Genomic DNA, 21390 nt, shown 5'->3' on the forward strand with positions numbered 1-21390 from the left:
CACATCTCACCTTTAAATCCCCATGTGAAGCACATACTTCTGCACATGTTTCTCCAATATGACATGGTCCCTTTAACTACCCTTCTTCTCCCCCATGGAACCACAGATAACCCACCAACAACCCTAAAAAAAAAACCTTCCAAGAAGCCCACTGTAGGCAGACCTGTGTTCCCATAAGTCACTCTGCCCCAAGAGGACTCTTCTTCCTTCCAAGCCACAATTAAGCCCTTTGCTTTGCTGCAATATCCAATGGGTTCCAATTACAAACATGGTTGACTCCAACTGAAGACTGGAAAGAGCCATTTGACAGCAGGAGCTTATTCCACAGCAGAATAATGTACTTCAGAAGGTGATAGGCTCCCTTTTACTGCAAGTTTCTAAGGCAGGAGCTCTCTGGCTTCCTATCAGGGGGATGCTGTTGCAGCCGAATTCACAGCTCAGCCAACGGGGTTGAGCTGGATGACCTTTGGGATCCTTCCCAATACTATGATTCTATGCCCTCTACCCCATGAGCCCCATCTTGCGGACAACCAACCCGGACATGTTTCATACTTCCTCCCTCACTGACTGAGCCCCCCCTCCCTACACACATCCCAAGGGAGCATCATCCTCGAAACCTCCTCCTCCGACAAATGGAGCCAGTGTTAGGGTTGCCATATGTCCTCCTTTTCCAGGACACGTCCTCTTTTTCACAGGTGTGTAAAATAAGAGTCATCATAGCGTTCCATGGTTAAAAGCGGAAGTTGGCAAATGTGTCCTTTTTTATATTCAACATTTAATAATAATAATAATTTATTATTTATACCCCGCCCATCTGGCTGGGCTTCCGCAACCACTCTGGGCAGCTTCCAACAATATATTAAAATACTGTAATCCCTCAAACATTAAAAGCTTCCCTAAAGAGGGCTGCCTTCAGATGTCTTCTAAAAGTCTGGTAGTTGTTCTCTTTGACATCTGATGGGAGGGCGTTCCACAGGGCGGGTGCCACTACCGAGAAGGCCCTCTGCCTGGTACCCTGTAACTTGGCTTCTCGGAGCGAGGGAACTGCCAAGAAGGCAGAACGATGTCCGGGCAGAACGATGGGGGTGGAGACACTCCTTCAGAGCGGAGGCACTCAGATTATGAGCTCTGGACTAGGACCAGGGTTCAAATCCCCATTTGGTCAGGAAGCTCACTGGATATGACCTGGGGGGCCAGCGGCAGCCTCTCAGCCTGACCTACCTCACAGAGTTGTTGTTGTTGTTGGGGTTCAACGGAAAGTGTGGGAGGGTGAAGGGGAGGAGCCATGCAGATTACTTTGAGCTCTTTGGAGAAGGCAGGAAATTAATGTAATAAACAAATAATTTTTTTATTATTATTAATGCTCCCCCTCATTAGTCCTCTCTCATGCAACAAGCCCCCATGGGTGGCACAGGAGGCCCCTCCCTCACTCCACCCCCCCATCTCTTTCCCCACATTGTTGTAGTTGTTTAGTCATTTAGTTGTGTCCGACTCTTTGTGACCCCCTGGACCAGAGCATCCCAGGCACTTCTGTCTTCCACTGCCTCCCGCAGTTTGGTCAAACTCATGCTGGTAGCTTCAAGAACACTGTCCCACCACCTCCTCCTCTGCCGTCTCCTTCTCCTTGTGCCCTCCATCTTTCCCAACATCATGGTCTTTTCCAGGGAGTCTTCTCTTCTCATGAGGTGGCCAAAGTATTGGAGCCTCAGCTCCAGGATCTGTCCTTCCAGTGAGCACTCAGGGCTGATTTCCCTAAGGATGGTTTGATTTCCCCACATTGGGACCCCCTAACTCTAATCAAAAAGCCCCCTCCCCACAAGCAGCCCAGCCCTCCCACTGGCCACCTCTTCACTCAGATGCCCCTCATTAGCTCCTCCCCTCTGGCAAACCCCGCCCCCTTTCCACGGCTCCTCCCTCCTGACTCCGCCTCATTTCCTCCGGCTCCTCCCCTCCTCCCTCTAGGTGCCCCGCCCCCTTCCCCTCACGGCTCCTCCTCCCTGCCGGCCGCTACCTTTGAAGAAGTCGTTGGCCTGCGTCTTGAGGGCCTCGGCCCGCTCCAGCGCCCCCGGCTCGCCCTCCTGAGGCGGCCGCCCGGAGCTCCCGCCGCCGCCGCCGTTCTCCGCCCGCTCTCCCTCCGCCATCGCCGCCGGGCCGTAAAGCGAGCCGCCCTGACAACCAGCGAGCAAAGGGAGGAGGGGGAGAGAGAGCCCACCAGCCGTCAAGCGCGGCGGTCGCAAACAGGCACCTAAACAGGAAAAGAGCGCGGAGCGGGGGGCGGAGCCGGCGGGGACGTCACTTGACTGACGTGCGGAGGAAAAGGTTCGGCGCCCATGCGCAGAACCGAAGCTGGGAGGAATCCTGGTGGTTTCCCTTCTCTCGCGCCGAGGAGGCGGGGCCTGAGCGACGCGCTCGACCACAGAGAGTGGAGCGGAGGGGATTCCTGCCTCATACCCCGGCCTAGAGCGTCCTCCAGGGCGAATGGAGGCGGAGCCCACGCCGTCATAGGCCGGCAGCCTAAGAAGGAGGCGTTACGCGATTGGCTGCGGCGGTGCCCGGAGAGCCACGATTGGTTGCTTTGTTAGGACAGTTACAGATAGCTAGCCGTGTTGGTCTGCCATAGTCAAAACCAAAAAAATTCCTTCCAGTAGCACCTTAAAGACCAACTAAGTCAGTTCTTGGTATGAGCTTTCGTGTGCATGCACACTTCTTCAGATACACTGAAACAGAAGTTTCCAGACCCTTCTATATAGTGAGAAGGTGGGGAGGGGTATTACTCAGAAGGGTGGTGGGAATGGGTGATTGGCAGATAGCTGTGATGAGCCTGTTGACGACTCTTAACGACTGCAATAGGTCTTACAGGAAAAAGCAAGGGGTGAAAAGGTGAAAAATGGCTTTGTCATGTATAATGAGATAAGAATCCAAGGTCTTTGTTCAGGCCAGGTTTCTCCATGGTTTTAAGTTTGGTGATAAGTTGCAATTCAGCAGCTTCTCTTTCCAGTTTCCTGTTTCAGTGTATCTGAAGAAGTGTGCATGCACACGAAAGCTCATACCAAGAACTGACTTAGTTGGTCTTTAAGGTGCTACTGGAAGGAATTTTTTTGGTTTTGTTAGGACAGGCCGGCTTCGAGAGCGAGGTGGAATGTCATTGGCCCGTGCCTATTTGCAGCTGGCAGGGGACGGCCTGTCGTCCTCTGAGCGCGTCACTTGCGTTGGAACACAGCGGAGGGGGAGGATCAGTGCAAATAGGGAGATCCTGCGGAACGACGCATGCGGGGGGATCTAAATCATAAATCGGACGCTGTTTTTTTTATTGGAGAAAGCATTCGTCCTAAAGGATTCCACAGCAGCGTACAAAATATGAATTGTGTTGCTTTATTGTTATAGCAATATATTCAGATCATTTTTAATACTATATATTAATATCCATTAGGCATATATCTATTACTATATTAGATATCGATATCTATATATTATAAAGATATAGATATCTAAATAATATATAGATATTTTTCTTAGTAGTGATGTATGGAAGTGAGAGCTGGACCATAAAGAAGGCTGATTGCTGAAGAATTGATGCTTTTGAATTCTGGTGCTAGATGAGACTCTTGAGAGTCCCATGGACTGCAAGAAGAACAAACCTCTCCATTCTGAAGGAAATCAGCCCTGAGTGCTCACTGGAAGGACAGATCCTGAAGCTGAGACTCCACTACTTTGGCCTCCTCATGAGAAGAGAAGACTCTCTGGAAAAGACCCTGATGTTGGGAAAGATGGAGGGCACAAGGAGAAGGGGACGACAGAGGACGAGATGGTTGGACAGTGTTCTCGAAGATACCAGCATGAGTTTGACCAAACAGTGGAAGACAGGAGTGCCTGGAGTGCTCTGGTCCAGGGGGTCGCGAAGAGTCGGACATGACTAAGCAACTAAACAACAACAATAGATATCTAATATATATTAAGTATATCGCTATAATAACAGTAAAGCAACACAATGTGATTAAAATGTAGTAAGAACAGCACCTCCACTGTTTGTCCAAGTTGGTGGCCGTCACGAGTTCATTCTGTTGTTGAACTATGTGCTGTGTGGCACATACATTTATTTCCTGCTCAGGTTTCTGTGTCTCCACCTTCTGACCCTTCTTAAGGTTGCAAAGGGGCAAAACAGCGAGGAACCTTTCTGAGTTCTCCACAGCTGTTAAATCATGCGAGGGGGGAAACCGAACGGTAAAAATACATAAAAGTAGGGCAGATCTTGTAGCCTCCAGGACTCAAGGTGAAAATTGCAAACTAATTACGTTCCTGCAAGTATTAAGCTCCACCTAAGGCTGCGTACACCCCAAACATATGAAGCACATGGCCTCCCCCAAAGAATCCTGGAAACTACAATTCCCAGCTCCATTAAGAAACGATAGTGTAGGCAGCCTTATCCAGGATGGAGAATGACCACTTCTGCTGTTTGTAAGGGCAGAGGAATGTGGTCAGCTGCAAGAATGGACTAACGACAAGTGAAGAATCAACTGGACATTCAGTAAGATATGATGCGGCTATGGGAGGAAATGATTGACATGTTTGCAACAGAAGCGGGAAACCTGATTTTAAGAAATTGTATTAAAGTAATCCCAAACAGGAATTAAGATTGCCGGAAGAAATATCAACAACCTCAGATATGCAGATGACACAACCTTGATGGCAGAAAGTGAGGAGGAATTAAAGAACCTTTTAATGAGGGTGAAAGAGGAGAGCGCAAAATATGGTCTGAAGCTCAGCATCAAAAAAACGAAGATCATGGCCACTGGTCCCGTCACCTCCTGGCAAATAGAAGGGGAAGAAATGGAGGCAGTGAGAGATTTTACTTTCTTGGGCTCCATGATGACTGCAGATGGTGACAGCAGTCACGAAATTAAAAGACGCCTGCTTCCTGGGAGAAAAGCAATGACAAACCTAGACAGCATCTTAAAAAGCAGAGAAATCACCTTGTCAACAAAGTTAAAGCTATGGTTTTCCCAGTAGTGATGTACAGTGGTACCTCGCAAGACGAATGCCTCGCAAGACGAAAAACACCCAAGACGAAAGAGTTTTCCGTTTTTTGAGTCATTCCGCAAGACGAATTTCCCTATGGGCTTGCTTCACAAGACGAAACGTCTTGCGAGTTCTTGCGAGTTTGCTTCCTTTTTCTTAAAGCCGCTAAGCCGCTAATAGCCGTGCTTCGCAAGATGAAAAAACCGCAAGACGAAGAGACTCGCGGAATGGATTAATTTCGTCTTGCGAGGCACCACTGTATGGAAGTGAGAGCTGGACCATAAAGAAGGCTGATCGCTGAAGAAGAGTCCCATGGACTGCAAGAAGATCAAACTGATCCATTCTTAAGGAAATCAGCCCTGAATGCTCACTGGAAGGACAGATCCTGAAGCTGAGGCTCCAAGACTTTGGCCACCTCATGAGAAGAGAAGACTCCCTGGAAAAGACCCTGATGTTGGGAAAGATGGAGGGCACAAGGAGAAGGGGGCGACAGGACGAGATGGTTGGGAAGCTACCATGAGTCTGACCAAACTGCGGAGGCAGTGGAAGGCATGTTCTGGTCCATGGGGTCATGAAGAGTCGGACACGACTAAACAACAACAACAACAATTTTGTTTGATTTGTAATAATTTGGAAAATAAGTAAAAATTATTTGGGTGGGGAGGAGAATGACGGGTTCCCATTTTGTACAACATAAAGCTTGGCTGTATTCCTGTTAGTCCGTACCATATAAAATCCATTTTCCTTCCCTTGCAAATTGCACATATGGTCAACTTGCAACTTTAATTTGCACAATCACATCTTTACATGCTTGCCGGCTGCAATCACACAAATTAAACACGAGGCAGAGAGCTTAAAAGCTATTTCTGAATGGGATCCTCCCAGAGCTTAAAAAAGATCTCTGCCCTGCGTGGAGGGGGGGAAGGCTAGCTCAGCGCGCCAGCTTCAGAAATGTACGGATGGTTGTGGAGGGGTGGTTCTGGGGTTGTTTTGACTATACACAATTTTGGCTTTACACACAATCCCCGGAACATAAACACTACATACAGTAAGTTATGAACCATCTGTGCCAATACAGTTAACTGTTGTGAATGTTAGATGTGAGCCTGCCTTTGAAAATGATCTGGAAGCTTCAGTTGGTCCAAAATGCAGCAAGATAACCTACTGGGACTGGGTGACAGAACCATGTTATATGGGTGCTCTGTCATTGGCACTGGCTGCCAGCCCAGTTCAAAGCACTGTACTGGGCAAAGCGTAAAAAAAAGGACACGGGTGGTGCTGTGGGTTAAACCACAGAGCCTAGGGCTTGCTGATCAGAAGGTCGGCAGTTCAAAACCCATGACGGGGTGAGCTCCCGTTGCTCGGTCCCAGCTCCTGCCAACCTAGCAGTTTGAAAGCATACCAGTGCAAGTAGATAAATAGGTACCGCCAGGGGCGCCGACTTATAAAAAATCTTGGGGGGGCGTGGCCCCATACCGACTTATAAAAAATATTGGGGGGGGCCCAAGACCTCCAAACCGCTGCTGCTGGGGGAACGAAAGGGGCGAGCCCCGGGCTGCCCCAACCTTAAGTGAACCTGTGAGGGCCCGCCCTTTGCGGCAGCCGATTGGCTGCCGCCGTGGGCGGTGAATATTAATGAGCTAGGGGGAATCCCCGCTTCTCGCGGGGCTGACGCCAGCCCCGCGAGATTGTTGATGGGTCGAGAGCCCACAACCCCACCCCCTCTCTAGATCGGGAGTGGCTTTGTTTTAACTCATTACTGAATGTATTTTAAAAGGTAACTATCGTCAAACAAGGAAAATAAAAAATACCAACATAATTTTGTCATTTTACAAAGCATAATATAACTAATAATTTTCTTAAATTATTGGGGGGGCAGAGCCCCCCGAAACGAATTTTTGAGGGGGCTCGGGCCCCCTCAGGCCGCATGGAGTCGGCGCCTATGGGTACCGCTCCAGCAGGAAGGTAAATGGCATTTCCGTGTGCTGCTCTGGTTCACCAGAAGCGGCTTGGTCATGCTGGCCACATGACCCGGAAGCTGTACGCCGGCTCCCTTGGCCAATAAAGCGAGATGAGCGCCGCAACCCCAGAGTCGGCCACGACTGGACCCAATGGTCAGGGGTCGCTTTACCTTGTTAAAGCGTAAAAAAAGGTCATTTTTTGAGATGCAGGGCAAAGGAAAGCCTTTTGGCTCAGTATAACAGCAGGGAACCTGAAACAGAAGTTTCCAGACCCTTCTATATAGTGAGAAGATGGGGAGGGGTATTACTCAGAAGGCTGGTGGGAATGGGTGATTGGCAGATAGCTGTGATGAGCCTGTTGACGACTCTTAACGACTGCAATAGGTCTTACAGGAAAAAGCAAGGGGTGAGAAGGTGAAAAATGGCTTTGTCATGTATAATGAGATAAGAATCCAAGGTCTTTGTTCAGACCAGGTGTCTCCATGGTTTTAAGTTTGGTGATAAGTTGCAATTCAGCAGCTTCTCTTTCCAGTCTATTTCTGAAATTCCTTTGTAGTAAAACAGCTACTTTGAGATCTTGTATAGAATGTCCTGGGAGATTGAAGTGTTCTCCTACTGGTTTCTCTGTCTTGTGATTCCTGATGTCCGATTTATGTCCGTTTATTCTTTGCCGTAAGGTCTGGCCTGTTTGTCCAATATAGAGAGCTGAAGGACACTGTTGGCATTTGATGGCATACAAAATGTTAGACGATGAGCAATTAAATAGTCCCGAGATGGTATGTGTGATGTTGTTGGGGCCAGTAATGGTGTTGTCTGGGTGTATGTGGCAGCAAAGTTGGCATCTGGGTTTATTGTAGGCTCTGGTGCCAGTGTCCGTGTTAGGTCTGGTAACAGGTGGGGTTGGTGAGCAGAGAGGGGGCAAGGGCAGATGGCCTGGGACTCAGGCTCGGACTTGGAACCAGAGGAGTCTCAGTCCGCACCGGATCCTTTGCCTCAGGCATCACCTGAACCAAGTCTGGGGCCTGATCCTGAAGAGTCCCAGTCTGCACAGGTTCCCTTGCAACAAACACCAGCTGGGCCGAGTCAGGGGCCTGAGCCTGCCCTAGCTCCAGATTAAAGTAGTACCTCGGGTTACATACACTTCAAGTTACATATGCTTCAGGTTACAGACTCCACTAACCCAGAAATAGTACCTCGGGTTAAGAACTTTGCTTCAGGATGAGTACAGTAATCATGCTCCAGTGGCGCAGAAGCAGCAGGAGGCCCCATAAGCTAAAGTGGTGCTTCAGGGTAGTTTCAGGTTAAGAACAGACCTCTGGAACGAATTAAGTACTTAACCCCAGGTACCACTGTACTTTGTTGCATTCAAGAGGAGAGACCTGAGTACTCGCAGGAGGAGTGCTCGCCTTTGGGCGAAACAGGGAGGTGAGTCGCCAGGGGATCAGGACCGGCCGCTACCCCGATAAATATAAAAGGCTGTGTCGGACCCTGCCCCAGGTTGCGGGAGCAACATTGTTGTTTGCCAGAAACTGCCTGACCTTGCCTGGTTTTCTGCCTCATGTCCTGCCTTGGCCCTGTTGGACTGACTCCCAGAGGAACCTTCAGATTCTGGACTGGTCCTGGACCACGTTTCATGGGTTATCCTGAGGCCCAGCCCAGCTTGGTTCTCAAATGCCTTGGTACTCAAACAACTTGGAACCCAAACACTGCAAACCCAGAAGTGTTCCAGTTTGCAAACTTTTTTGGGAAGCTGAACGTGCTCCGTTTTGAGTGTCACACTTCCGATTTGAGTACCACACTTCTATTTTGAGTGTTACGCTGATGTCTCTCTGTTTTCGCTATTTATTTTGAATTTTTGTTTTTGCGGCTCTTTTTGTTTTTGTGGCTGTGTAGAATCCAGTTCAGCTACTGATTGACTGATTGATTGTGTGACTGCAGTACATTGTTCTGCCCGGACACTGAGGTCCAGCGCCGAGGGTGCCCTTGCTGCAAGAAGCCAAGTTGCAGGGAACCAGGCAGAGGGCCTTCTCGGTGGTGGCACCCGCCCTGTGGAACGCCCTCCCACCAGATGTCAAAGAGAACAATTACCAAACTTTTAGAAGACTTCTCTAGGCAGCCTTGTTTAGGGAAGCTTTTAATGTTTAATAGGTTATTGTATTTTAGTGTTCTGTTAGAAGCCGCCCAGAATGGCTTGGGAAACCCAGCCAGATGGGCAGGGTATAAATAATAATAATAATAATAATAATAATAATAATAATAATAATAATAATAATAAATAATAATAATAATTACATTGTTTATTGCTTTCATTTTATGGATCAATGGTCTTGTTAGATAGCAAAATTCATGTTAAAATATGGCTGTTTTAAGTGTTGTTTATAAAAGTCTGGAACAGATTAATTCGTTTTCCATTACTTACTATGGGAAAGTGCGCCTTGGTTTTGGACTTCTGGAACAGATTAAGTTTGAGAACCAAGGTACCACTGCATAGCAGTCACAGAAGAGGGAACGAGCTTGTCTCCTCCTCCTCTGGAGGGTAGGACTCGAACCCATGGCTTCAAGTTACAAGAAAGGGGATTCTGACTAAACATCAGGAAGAACGCTCTGACAGTAAGAGCTGTTTGACAGTGGAAAGATCTCCCTCGGGAAGGTTGTGGACTGTCCTTCCTTGGAGGTTTTTGAGCAGAGGTTGGATGGCCATTTGTCAGGGATGCTTTAGTTGAGATTCCTGCATTGCAGGGGGTTGGACTAGATGACCACAGGGGTCCCAACTCTACAATTCTATGTGTGATGGCCTGGGAATCCGATTCAGAGGCTGAACCGGAGGAATCCCAGCCTACCTCCAGGGCCGGCTGAACTGGGGCAGGGCCTTGATTCTGAAGCGCCTGCACCTGTGCCGGATCCTCAGGAGCAGGCACCAGGTGAATGCACTCTGGCTCCAGAGGTGGTTGAGGACTCAGTACCTACAGGTGAGTCTCCCCCTGGGCCCAGTAACCCTTCAGCCTCTCCTGAACTGCAGAGGCTCAGGGCAGAGAGGCGAAGGGAACTGGTTTCTCCCAGGAGGAGTGCTCGCCTTAAGGCCAGGAGAGGCGGGTCTCCTGGGGGCCGGGACCGCCCCTGGCCTCAGAGAAGATAAAGGCCAGTCAGCCCGGTCCCAGGTTGTGGGAGCAACGTCGTTGAGTACCTGCTCCTGCCTGGACCCAGACCTGACCCTCCAGTGTTCCTGTCTCCGCCCGGCTTCCTGCTTCGTACCTCGCCCTGCTCCTTGTGAACTGTTTCCAGGCTAGTGACCCAGGACCGGAGCTCGACTACGTCAATGGTAACCTTCCCCCCGGGACCAGGACACTATGGTTCCTTAGAAGAACCTGTTTCAAAAAAGTACTGTCTGGGTTGTATGCTGCAGCCAGACACTCTCAAGGGCAGGATCAACCCCCCAGCCCCCACTGCATTCAATGACAGTTGCTCTGGCTCCGTTTCCAATGACCCAGTGACTCATTTCCCTTGCGCTGCCTTCCCAGAGCAGGATTTAGATCTGAGCCAGACACGAGCCGTGCCGTTACAGAATGTCAAAGCCGACTTCCACAGAGTCCCGCACGCCAGCCCCGCCTCAAAGGGCTGGCGGCGGCTTCTGCATCTGTTTATAATAATAATAATAATAATAATAATATTTTATTTATACCCCGCCCTCCCCAGCCAAGGCCGGGCTCAGAGCGGCTTATGGTAACGTCATACTTGGAAAATTATGCATCACCCTGCTTGCGTGTGCTGGGTTTTGGAAACTGTGGTGGAATATGGGATAGACGGTGAGAATGCCATGTGTTTAACCACAAATCCTACCCCCGCCCCGTGTTTAGCTATCCATGTTAAAGCTTATCTATTTTGTGAATTTAAATCAGAGGCTGGCAAACTGGCTCCTGTAAAAGGCTTTCACTGGTGCCCAAGTGAAAGCTATCTATCTATCTATCTATCTATGCACACACACACACACACACACATATATATGTACAGTGGACGCTTGGGTTGTGAACGTAATCCGTGGGGGAAGCACGTTCACAACCCGCAGCGCAGTGTCTGCGCACGTGTGGGTTGCGATTTGGCGCTTCTGCACATGCGCAAAGCGTGATTTAGCGTTTCTGCACCGAAACCTGGAAATAACCCATTCCAGTACTTCGTGGTGCGCAACCCGAAATTGCACAACCAAAGTGTCTGTAACCCGAGGTATGACTGTACAGTACAGTCAAACCTTGGGCTGAAGTCGCTTCAAATTAAGCCCTTTCGGGTTGCACTTCGTGGTGACCCAGAAGTAATGGAGCGTGTTAATTCCAGGTTTTGCCACTCACGCATGTGCAGACGCTCAAAATGATGTCACACGCATGTGAGGAAGCGGCAAATCGCGACCCGCGCAGACGTGGGTTGCGTTCGCTTCAGGATGCGAACGGGGCACGGGAATGGATTCCATTCGCATCCAGAGGTACCCACTGTATGTATGTAAGTATCCAGTCCTCCTAGAAAGTTATGGAGCAAAATTTCTTGGAGCTATTTAGTTTAATTGGCAAGCATGTTTTTGGTACTCTTTCTTGTATTTTTGGTACTCTTTCTTTTATTATTGTTATTATTATTAAAGATTTTCTTGATTTACAAAAATGTTTGCAATATCTCTCGTATTTCTTTTTCCCATGTAACCTTTTTACAAATCAGTTTCATTTGCTGAGACATTGGGAAGAAAAGGGGGAAAGAGGTGGAGGGGGGAAAAGATGGCTGGGGCTCGGGTGACAATGTTTTTATTTTACTTACTATATGGAGGGTTTGGTGTTAGCGTTGCTGGTGCAGGTTCTTTGTTGTTCGCTTGTGTTCCTTTTTGGTACTCTTTCTGTGCAGAGGAATGTTTCCTCTTGCTACTAGACAGCAATACCTTTAATGTGTGCACATAAAACCAATACAGTGGTACCTCAGGTTACATACGCTTCAGGTTACAGACTCCACTAACCCAGAAATAGTGCTTCAGGTTAAGAACTTTGCTTCAGGATGAGAACAGAAATCGGGCTCCGGCGGCGAGGCGCCAGCAGCAGGAGGCCCCATTAGCTAAAGTGGTGCTTCAGGTTAAGAACAGTTTCAGGTTAAGAACAGACCTCCGGAACGAATTAAGTACTTAACCCGTGGTACCACTGTATTGTGTGATCCCAGGTTCCACACAGTCGGGATCAGGAGGGCACAGTTGACTTCTCGCGGTAAGCGTAGGGTTGCCAGGGCTGGTTCTCCCTTAATTTTGTGTTATGCCCACATATGCAACCAACAGCCACAGTATGTTATGCCTCATCCCCATTGCAGCAATTTTGTGACTGGCACCCACAGAACTCTCAAAATGTGCCCAAAGGTTGGTCAACCTCCATTTCTACGATCCGGCCTTTCGATCAAACGATCTCTAAGGTACTTGCAACAGATTATATGCAGCACTAAACAACCAACTCGTATCTTGCTTGCTATTAGTGCAGAATTTGAGAAAAAGCAAGCAAATGAATTCTTTAGTTTTACGCTGTTAAAATGTTGAAAAAGTTAAAATGATTTTATTCTTCTTGCACTTTTTATGATTCAATCCACACAGTGACTTGCGATCTCGATCACATGCAGGCTGTAGTCCGCTGGCAGTAGGAGTACAATATGGGCATGTCTTTAAGTTAACATCTTACATTAAAAACCTGACAGTACCAAACTATCGAAGGCTCTTCACCAAAGCCAGACTAAACGTCTTTCCTTCTGCAGTGTTGGATGGCAGGTTGAGAGGAGTTCCCTACCAGGACAGACTTTGCTCGTGTGCTCAAGACATTGATTCCATAAAACATATTTTGTTGAACTGTGCAAAATATGAGCAAACCAGGGCTGAACTGATACTACCCTTGCTGGTACCTTTCCCGGGAAAATCAGAGGCTCACTATGTCAGGTTCCTATTGGAAGACCAGACAAATGCTAGAACATTAGCAGTGGCAAAGTTTTTATCGGTGGTTGCAAGAACCAATGATCCCTATATTCTGAACAAAATGCTTGTTTAACCTGGAGGTAGGCTGTATGAATTGTGTATTGCTTTGTAATGATTTGTTGGGTCTCTGGACCGTAATAAAGATTGTTCTTGTCATTTTATGATTCATATCATATACTACTTACGACGGGTCTTCTTGCAAGCTATTAAAAACTGCAAGACTGACGCTCTGATCGTTTGTTTTCACAGCACATGTACCTGTTCAGAAATGCTGAATTTAGCCAAGAGACAGAGCGTCCTTAGCCAGCAACGACTTGAAATCACGAATGTGAACTGCTCAATTGTAATTCAAACTAAGGGTAAACGCTATCAATTGCAGATTGAACCAGGATAACTGATTCTTATCACACTCCCATGGCTTAATTGGCAAGCCAATGCTAAGATGGCTGTGTTATCAAAGATTCTGCAAATGATCACTATCTAAATGTACTTTCTGCATTTCATTTCACTCCCTCGCCATTCCCAATCCACACCTGCCCAAAAAACAATGTGTCTGCCAGCAGGCCAGGTTAACACTGATGTACTGTAGTCTACAAAAGCTCGTACCATAACGAAGAAGTCTTTTAAAGTACAGCTACATTCTTGGCTGTTGTTTCCCCCCCTGAAATAGAGACACCCCCCCTGGAAATAATTTAAAGGGGTAATCATAATTATGAAAGAAGTGTCTGAAGTGTAAATATGAGAAGCTGTTTAGCGAACGTCTAAAATGACAACCCAAAAAATGCTAATCCTAATTTTCCCGTGTGGTTGGTTGCAAAGTTTTGGGATTTTATGGGCCAATTCTTTAATGGGTCGTGACCCAGACCCATCACTCTCAACCTGCCCCCTTCCCCCTTGAAGTGGCTTGCTCAACCAGCATTCGTCCCTTATCATTCGGTAAACCTTTTTTTGTGTGTGGGGAAAAAAGACACACAGAGACTGTCCTGTATGTTACCAGACGTATTTTATGTTTCACAACAGCGATAGATACAGACGAGGCAGGGGGCAAATCTGATCCCGCCACAGAGAGGGGAAAAATTAACCACACACAAGGGTAGAGGGAACAATATATAGATTTCTTCTTTTCTTAAAAAAAAATTATATATAAACAAATCCCCAAAGCCTTTACAGACGCTGAAGCCTGCTACAATGTGCTCCCCTCTGAAGGACTCCTTCCTACACCCCTTTGTCATAGCCAGTCAGCACTTCTGGCAATAGGCTGGAGTACCGATTTCATGGCCCACGCAGACTGACCTGCCTGCCAGACCGACCGCTTCCCGCCCGAGAGCAGAAGGGACTCATTGGGAGTGGCACCGCTCAGTTCTCATCCGGCCCCAGGAAACGCCGCCTCGGTTTTGGCGTAAAGTCAAAGCTTGCTGGCTTGCTGGAGAATGCGTTTTGTAGCTGGCTTAAGTTCTACTAAATGGACGGGCCCGAGTACTGTTAACAATGGATGCAATCCCAGATAAAGGAGTTTTAAGCACCGTGGGCCTCTGTTTTCAAGTCTGCAAGGCCCTGACCTTATCAAAGATTTCAGTTCTGCGATTCCCCTCACCACCACCCGAAAGCTCCCTTCCTTCAGGGAATCCTCTCCAGTTCGCCCACGATTCTGGTTCTACGTCCCAAGGCACGCGATCGATGCCACGCACAGCCCCGATCAGAACTCGTGGGCCTCATTATCGCCGAAGCTGAACCAAGTGTGCCTCAGAACATTATGCGCTACTGGTGCAGGGGGGCGGTCAGAACTGGCAGGCAGGTTTTCATTCAGGAATGCTTGTCCTCTTATTATCGCTCTCTCTGAGGGGCCTTTCAGAAGGCGGTTCCTCAGGAGACAGTTTGTACGCCACTGAATTTTCCATTCCGTGCTGGCCGGCCATGACAAACGCTGGGGCAGGGAGCAATGTGCGTGTGTAAGCATGCGGAGGGGAGGCGGTTGTGTCTCTTGCAAAAGTGTGCATTGACCGCCGCGGCAAAACGCGGCGGGTTCTCCTTCGAGGGTTTCCCGGCAAGATGGCTGGGCCCACGCACGCCACGACTGGCCACAGGGAGGGCGCTGTTGTGCGGCCCGGTAAGCAGCGCAACAGTTACAGGGAGGGAGGGAAGGGGGCCACAGCCTCTGAGCGGCCCAGCCGCCCCGTCCGCGAACCGGAGGGGTGGAGCACCGGGGCCTCTCCAGCGGTTCTGCAGCTGCCGCTGGAGACAGAGCGTGGCGGTCTTTGGGTAAGGGGTCGCCTTCATCGGGCTGCACGGCGGCAGCGATGGACGATTCGGCAAGGGCACACCCTTCCCGGGTGGCCAGGCCTGGACCCTGAAAAGGCGCTCGTGGCGTTGAGTTACACAGAAGGCAGAATTCAAGCACGCCTCTTCCTGTCGCGGCCCTGCGATCGCAGTTGAGTTACAGGGCTTCATACGAAGCTGCCCTAGCATTACCAACACTGGCTGGCAGCTTCCTCCTGCATGCAGTTTCCCCATGTTGCAACCTGCAGGCACGTCCCTGCCGAAATTCTGCCTTCTGCGCGGGCTTTAAAGCCTCGCCGGCTCTTTGGCTGCCAGCTGCCTGGCGAAACCCCCTTGAGTGTGCGTGCGTGAGACACAGACGGAGGGACAAGGAAGTGAGCTGAGCACCACGGCAATTGGGTATGGCTACCCGTTGCCAATACGAGGTCAGAGAGCTGAGTGAGGGCGGAGGAGCCGGGCTTGCAGCCATCGCAGGTGGAAGGGAGGCGTGAAGAGAGAGCACCACGGCCACAGCGTGGCCTTCAAAGAACCACCACCGGGGACAGGACGTCACAGCTTTTGCGTGTATAGTTTAGCACCTCATGCGTGGTCCGCATGGTACGTCCCCGGGGAAGCAGGGCGTGGCCCGGGTCTGCCGCGCCAGGAATGCCACTGAGCGGGCGGGAGAAGCCGCCCTGTAGGAAAACAACAGCGGGTTGGGGGTTGAGGTTTTGTGGAACGAGTGCTGGTCACAGGAACGAAAGAGACACGACCCCTCTTGCCCTCCTTTCTTTCCCCCCCCTTCCCTCTACAAAAGTAGCAGGACTTGTTAAAATTCGAAGGAGGGGGCGGCAGAGGGCGCAGCGCCAGGCTTTGGGGCGGACGAGGAAATAAAAAAGAAAAACAGCTACAACCCTACCAGAACGACGACATTAATCATAATAAAAAGGGTGGTGCCATAGTCGTTTCACCAAAGTCTCTTGGAAAAAAGGAACACAACGAAAACAGGTTAAGGGAGGGAGGGGAAAACGACGACGGGTCAGGAATCAGAAGAACAACAATTAGAACCATCGCAATAATTAAAAGGAGAAAAGATAGACGCAACATCCTGTGTTCTTCACCCGGCTTGGGAATTCTATTGTTCTGTGCGTGTGGTCAACTGCGGCTTTCGGAGAAAAGAGCTGCCTGGGCCAAACGCGGCCCATCGTTGTGAGATTGCGCATGCTTGTGTGCAGGTATCGGTGCGTTTTGTGTCTCTCTACACGTGTGTGGTGTATGCAATATCTATGTATATACGTGTGCGTGTGTGTCTCTGTGTGTGCGTTTTGCTCGCAATGAAATTGAACAGTCTGCGTTGTTAGATCTCGGTGCCTTACGTCTGCAACTCCTACCCACCTCTCCACTCCCCGCCACTGCGACGCCAACCTCCCTGCTTGGAAGTTGGCACGAGGTTTGTACGCAGGGAGAGGAAGGGGTGTTTGGGAATAGAGAGGCAGTTGCATAGGGGGCGGTTTCCTCCCCAACCTCCTCTTTCCCCTTGCTCGGGGGGCAGGGGTGGGGGGCAGACCCGGGGGAAACGGCAGCCCGTTTCCCCCCACCCCCCATTCTCCCCGTGCCACTCACGGTTGCCCTCACCAACGCGGAAGATATCGGAGAGGGTTGGGCGTTTTGTTTCTTCCCTCTCCCCACCCCCGTATGATGTGTGTGTTTATCTACGTATAGGACGCTCGCTCGCTCTCTTTTTTGGTGCTGGTGTAACGAGAAGGCACAGGTGAATGGCGGACGAGGCAAAAGTGGTTTCAAGGGCAGCTATTCGTCCCTCTCAGACTGCAATTCTCATTGCGGCTCGTCAAGAAAAGAAAGAGAGAGAGAAAGAAAGAAAGAAAGAAAGAGAGAGAGAGAGAGAGAGTGCACTCTTTTGACTCCCCACCCGCCTCGGTGACAAGGGTCCCGATCCTGGCATCGCAGGCATTCTTGCAAAACGGGCATCACCCTAGCAGGGGTCCCCGCCAAATACTTGCCAGATTCTCTGTCTAAATCAAACTTTCTGAATTAAATAGTCACCCCTACCCCTCCGCCTCTTCCTGCAGTGGGTCAGTGCAAGATCTGAACGCAGAGGCTGACCCCAGGGGACCCGCAATGTCCCAAATCTCCTTTTCCTCTCTGTAGGACAGGGGTCGGCAAGGTGTACCTTGCCTGGGCCGGTGAGATCCCTCCATGGGCCGGATCGCGATTTTCACCATCTGTTTCTGCGCAGATGCGATTTCCGGCGTGATTTCCAGCGCCGCAAAAGCAAGTCTCTGTGGTGCGCCGGTTTAGCGAAGCACACAGGGACTCGCCGAGTGGGCGGCTCGGTTCGTGGGCCGGTTAAACGACCCCCGTGGGCTGCTTGTGGCCCTTGGGCCTTAGGTTGCCGACCCCTGCTATAGGGCCTCCAGCCTACTCCTACTTCTGAGTGGGGTCCCAGGATTTGCTCTGGGATCTTGGGGGAGTGAGGCATGCAGCAGAAAGAGAAAGGAAAGCTTTTTTTGGGGGGTGGGGGTGTCGAGAGAGCGGCTCTCTCCCTGGAAAACTGCTACGCCCTCAGCTTAGGCTGTGAGCCAGGCTGGCATACACAAACACACACGTACAGACACAGACGGCCGTGCAAAACACTGACTTGCACGGTCTCCTACGCTCCTGTTTTCACATCCGAGGGCTCTGGACTGCAGGGACAGGGAAAGTGAGCTGCAGTGATTAAGCCTGGCTTGGGACCGGGTCTAAAACCCAATTAAAAATAAAAAAACAGACACGGAACCCCTAAAAGTTGTGGTTAAAGTAACAGCGTCAAGGGCTAAGCAACTGAATTGTCAGGGGGTTTTTTTAAAGAAAAAAGAAAGAAGGAAAAGAGAAAGAGGTTTTTGTTTTTAAATTGGAGACTACTGGGAAAATTTTCCCACCACACGGGCTTTCAACTAGGCGGCCGCCAGCATTCCTGTGGGAAAAGGGTTCCTGTGATTTTAAGAATGGTGTCGATGGGGGGAATCCTAGCTAGTGAGGTTTCCCCAACCGGTCAAGGGTTGAGGAAGCTGCACTTGCCAATATTCTCTTTTCTGGGTAATAATTAAAGAGGCCGAGGAAGCCCCATCCCTCCTAAAATGTTTAGCAACCCTACTATGAGCGCCAGCTAACACTACGGTGGCCTTTTATACCAAAAGGGTATAAAAGAGGTAAGGCAATTCAATCTTAGGCGACGTTTGCTAGTGCAGGAATTATGCAAGGTTTCGAGTTACGCAGAACTCTTCCTCTTTGGGCAGAATGGAAAAGTAGCTCATTTTTAAGCGCGAAAACAGGAAAAATTGGTGCCGAATGCGAGCGTTTGCGTCGCTTCAAGTCACGGGGTTTTGCGAGTCTTACCACAAAAAACTTCTGCCTTTTATTTTTCGCAGCAGCCAAGAATGACCAACCTTTCCATGCTGACAGCGCATGATGCAACTAAAGCTGCAATCCTAGGCATGCTAACCCAGAAACAAAGTAAGCCCAGTGAGCACCATGGGGGCTTACTTCTGAGTAAACGTGCAAGATCAGGCTGTTTTTTAAAAAAAAGCAAGAGTGAAGGGTGGAATCTCAGTCCTGTACACAGCTACTCAGAAGTTAAGTCTTAACGTGTAAACGCGTTCAGGATCAGGGGGCAAAAAAAAAAAAAACAAGAGAAAGAGGGAGGTTTCCTCTTTCAAATGTCCTTTTCCACCCTGTTTTAAGTAGAACTTATTGGCAAAAATGCCATTTCCTGGCAACCTATATTTAGGCTGATTGCAGTTCAAATTTACTTTGTTTAAGAACCAATGTGATCTTTGTGGCGAGATCCCAATCCTATTTTTTTTAAAAATAGGTCAGCCTCCCCACCCCACCCCATTTCAAATTCAGGAACTTTCTAAAGATTGTCTTTAAAAGTTCCAAGATTGTGAAAGCAACATCTAGGCTCCTTAAACTTTCCTTTTAGAATTTCAAAATCACCATCCACTGCCCAGCTACCTGTGGCTATTGTCAGGTTAGAAACCTACCTTTTTCGGTGCCAAGGTTTGTGAGAGTGGGGTGGGGGGTGGGGAGGGGAGTGGCCTGCACTGATCTCACCCATTTTTAGGATTCAACAAATTTTCCCCCCACCCAAAAAAGCAACCCAACCACCCCTAAGTAGTGACAAAGTGCGGAGGGGGGGAGGAAGGACTTACTAAAAATTAGAAATATATCTGGTGAGGCAGGAGCAAGATATAGAATCCCATCTCTTTTTTGAAAAAAAAATTAATAGGGTTTTTTTGTTTTTTGTTTTTAAGAAGAAAATATTTCTCTGCTCCCTGTACAATACGTTCAAGTTTTTAGACCTTTTAAAACTCGTGGTCACTCGACCACCAGAAACATTTCGGCCTCTTTTTATAAGCGTAAACAGACCTTAAAAGCGGGTCGAAAAATTCGGCCAGAGCACCATGGTTACTTTCCTCTCCTCTGGGAGAAATCCATTTCCATCTCTTTTAAGTTTTGGGCCACTTCCAGGGGGGAAATGGGTCCGGACGATCTAGAACAAGGGGGCCAGGGGTGCTTGAATAACACCCAAAACTTTCTTCCCCAGAAGTGCTCCCGAATCTCTTTCACGAGGCAAGAGCTATGGGGAGGTAAATGACTACGGCGCTGTCACCAAAGAGGCTCCCCTGAAGGATTCTGAGACGTCAGAGAAGCAAGAGCAGTGATTCAGCTGCTCCCTCCCTAAGTCTTGGCGGTGCAAGAGCAAGCCCAGTGCCGCCCAACCCTAAAGTTTGCCTCCAATGTTTGGGTGGTCCCAGTTCCTTCTGGAATGGGTGAACTCATGATGGAAGCCAGCAGAAGGGTCCCAGTGGAGGGGCAGCTTCCTTCACATCCAGGCATCGCCCTGCCTCCCTCGTTTCTCAGGGGAGAGCGACACCCCCGTCTCCAACCCCTGACCATCCCTTCGCCCCGACTCTCCTCTCAATTTGGGGGATTTGACAGAACGGAGTCTTGCCGTGTGTAGGCTTAATATGGGCCCCCCCAACTCCTTTCCTTCCACCCAACTTCAGATTCCTATCTCAGGAGAAAAGGATACATAAGCACCAATACTTTTTTTGGGGGGGGAGCTGGTTTGGAGTGGGGGGGGGACAGTCCCTATGAACGCAGGCTCCTAAATTCGGCTAAGCCTTCCTCCCTCGCCGTCTCCGGAGAGGAGAGGCTGCCCGATGAGGACAGGACTGAGGTAGGAAGAGTTCAAAGGACGCCGGCGGAGATTTGGGGGTGGGGGGAGGCAAAGAGAGAGAGAGAGAGCAGGGCGTTCGGGTGGGGGGGGGACGGTTGGAAGAGGAGGAGGGGAGGGAAAGGAGGGGCCCCCCTCCCCTCCTCTGCCTCTCATGGGTGATTTCGAGTGGGGTTTGGTTCTGGTTTTGTCCCATCTGCGGAGAAGGAGTGCGGCGTGAAGGTTTTGCGGCGGCGATGGCAGTTGGGGGGGCCACCACCTCAGGTGGCCTGGTCCAGTTCCACCAGGAGCTCCTCCCCCAGCTGGAAATGCTGCCCACTCTGCACGGAGGCCTCATCCTCACCATCAAACAGGGCCAGCTGAGAGAGGGCTGGTCCGTCCACCACAAATGGCAGCATGTCCCCCAGGAGGCCTGGAGAGAAAGGAGGGAGACCCAGACAGGGAGAGAAAAGGCCAGGAGTCAGGAGAGAGGAGGGTGGTTTTCGTCCATTTGGGAGGCACCCGGGTCCACGCACCCCCCTCAGCGCAAGGGTATCCGCTCACCAAACTCTCCTCCCTCCTCCCCTTCTCAAATCTGCTCTGGAGGGTTGGAGGAACCCCAAGAACAGATTTAGGGGGGCTTTAGGGGGGAGGAGAAGAGGGAAAGCCACGCTGTACAAGCGGAAATCCTAGCGATGATACAACTCATTGCTGTTTTTTTTAAAAAAAGATGGGGTCTTCAGAAGGTATTGGGGTGCTGACTTGAATGAAATAATAATAATAATAATAATAATAATAATAATAATAATAATAATAATTATAATTATTTATGTATATCCCGCCCTCCCCAGCCGAAGCCAGGCTCAGGGCGGCTAACAACAATAAAATAGTACAACATTCTAAAATCATTTCATTATAAAATTAATTCAACTCAAATTGATGGCAACCGTTAGGCTAAAGTTCTG

The 21390-nt window shown here is 49.5% G+C and overlaps 2 protein-coding genes and 1 long non-coding RNA gene across 5 annotated transcripts in view; 1 reads left to right on the plus strand and 2 right to left on the minus strand.

Annotated features, from left to right (window-relative positions):
- Nucleotides 1-2532, minus strand: part of PPP5C (protein phosphatase 5 catalytic subunit) — a 35966-nt gene extending 33434 nt beyond the window's left edge. The window contains 3 exon segments of the mRNA XM_083753903.1: nucleotides 2012-2189; nucleotides 2191-2247; nucleotides 2249-2532. Of these exon segments, the coding sequence (XP_083610029.1) occupies nucleotides 2012-2189; nucleotides 2191-2247; nucleotides 2249-2503 (490 nt within the window). The 5' untranslated portion in view covers nucleotides 2504-2532.
- Nucleotides 1-21390, plus strand: part of LOC310851803 — a 153057-nt gene that overhangs the window by 128176 nt on the left and 3491 nt on the right. The gene's annotated exons all lie outside the window — the stretch shown is intronic.
- Nucleotides 13938-21390, minus strand: part of HIF3A (hypoxia inducible factor 3 subunit alpha) — a 66053-nt gene continuing 58600 nt past the window's right edge. For all 3 annotated transcript variants that reach the window (XM_083753777.1, XM_083753778.1, XM_083753776.1), the window contains exon 15: nucleotides 13938-20858. In XM_083753777.1, the coding sequence (XP_083609903.1) occupies nucleotides 20707-20858 (152 nt within the window). In that variant the 3' untranslated portion in view covers nucleotides 13938-20706. The remainder of the gene's footprint in view (nucleotides 20859-21390) is intronic.

The sequence above is a fragment of the Podarcis gaigeae genome (genome assembly GCF_964106915.1).
Source record: "Podarcis gaigeae genome assembly, chromosome: 8".
Classification (NCBI taxonomy): Eukaryota; Metazoa; Chordata; class Lepidosauria; order Squamata; family Lacertidae; genus Podarcis; species Podarcis gaigeae.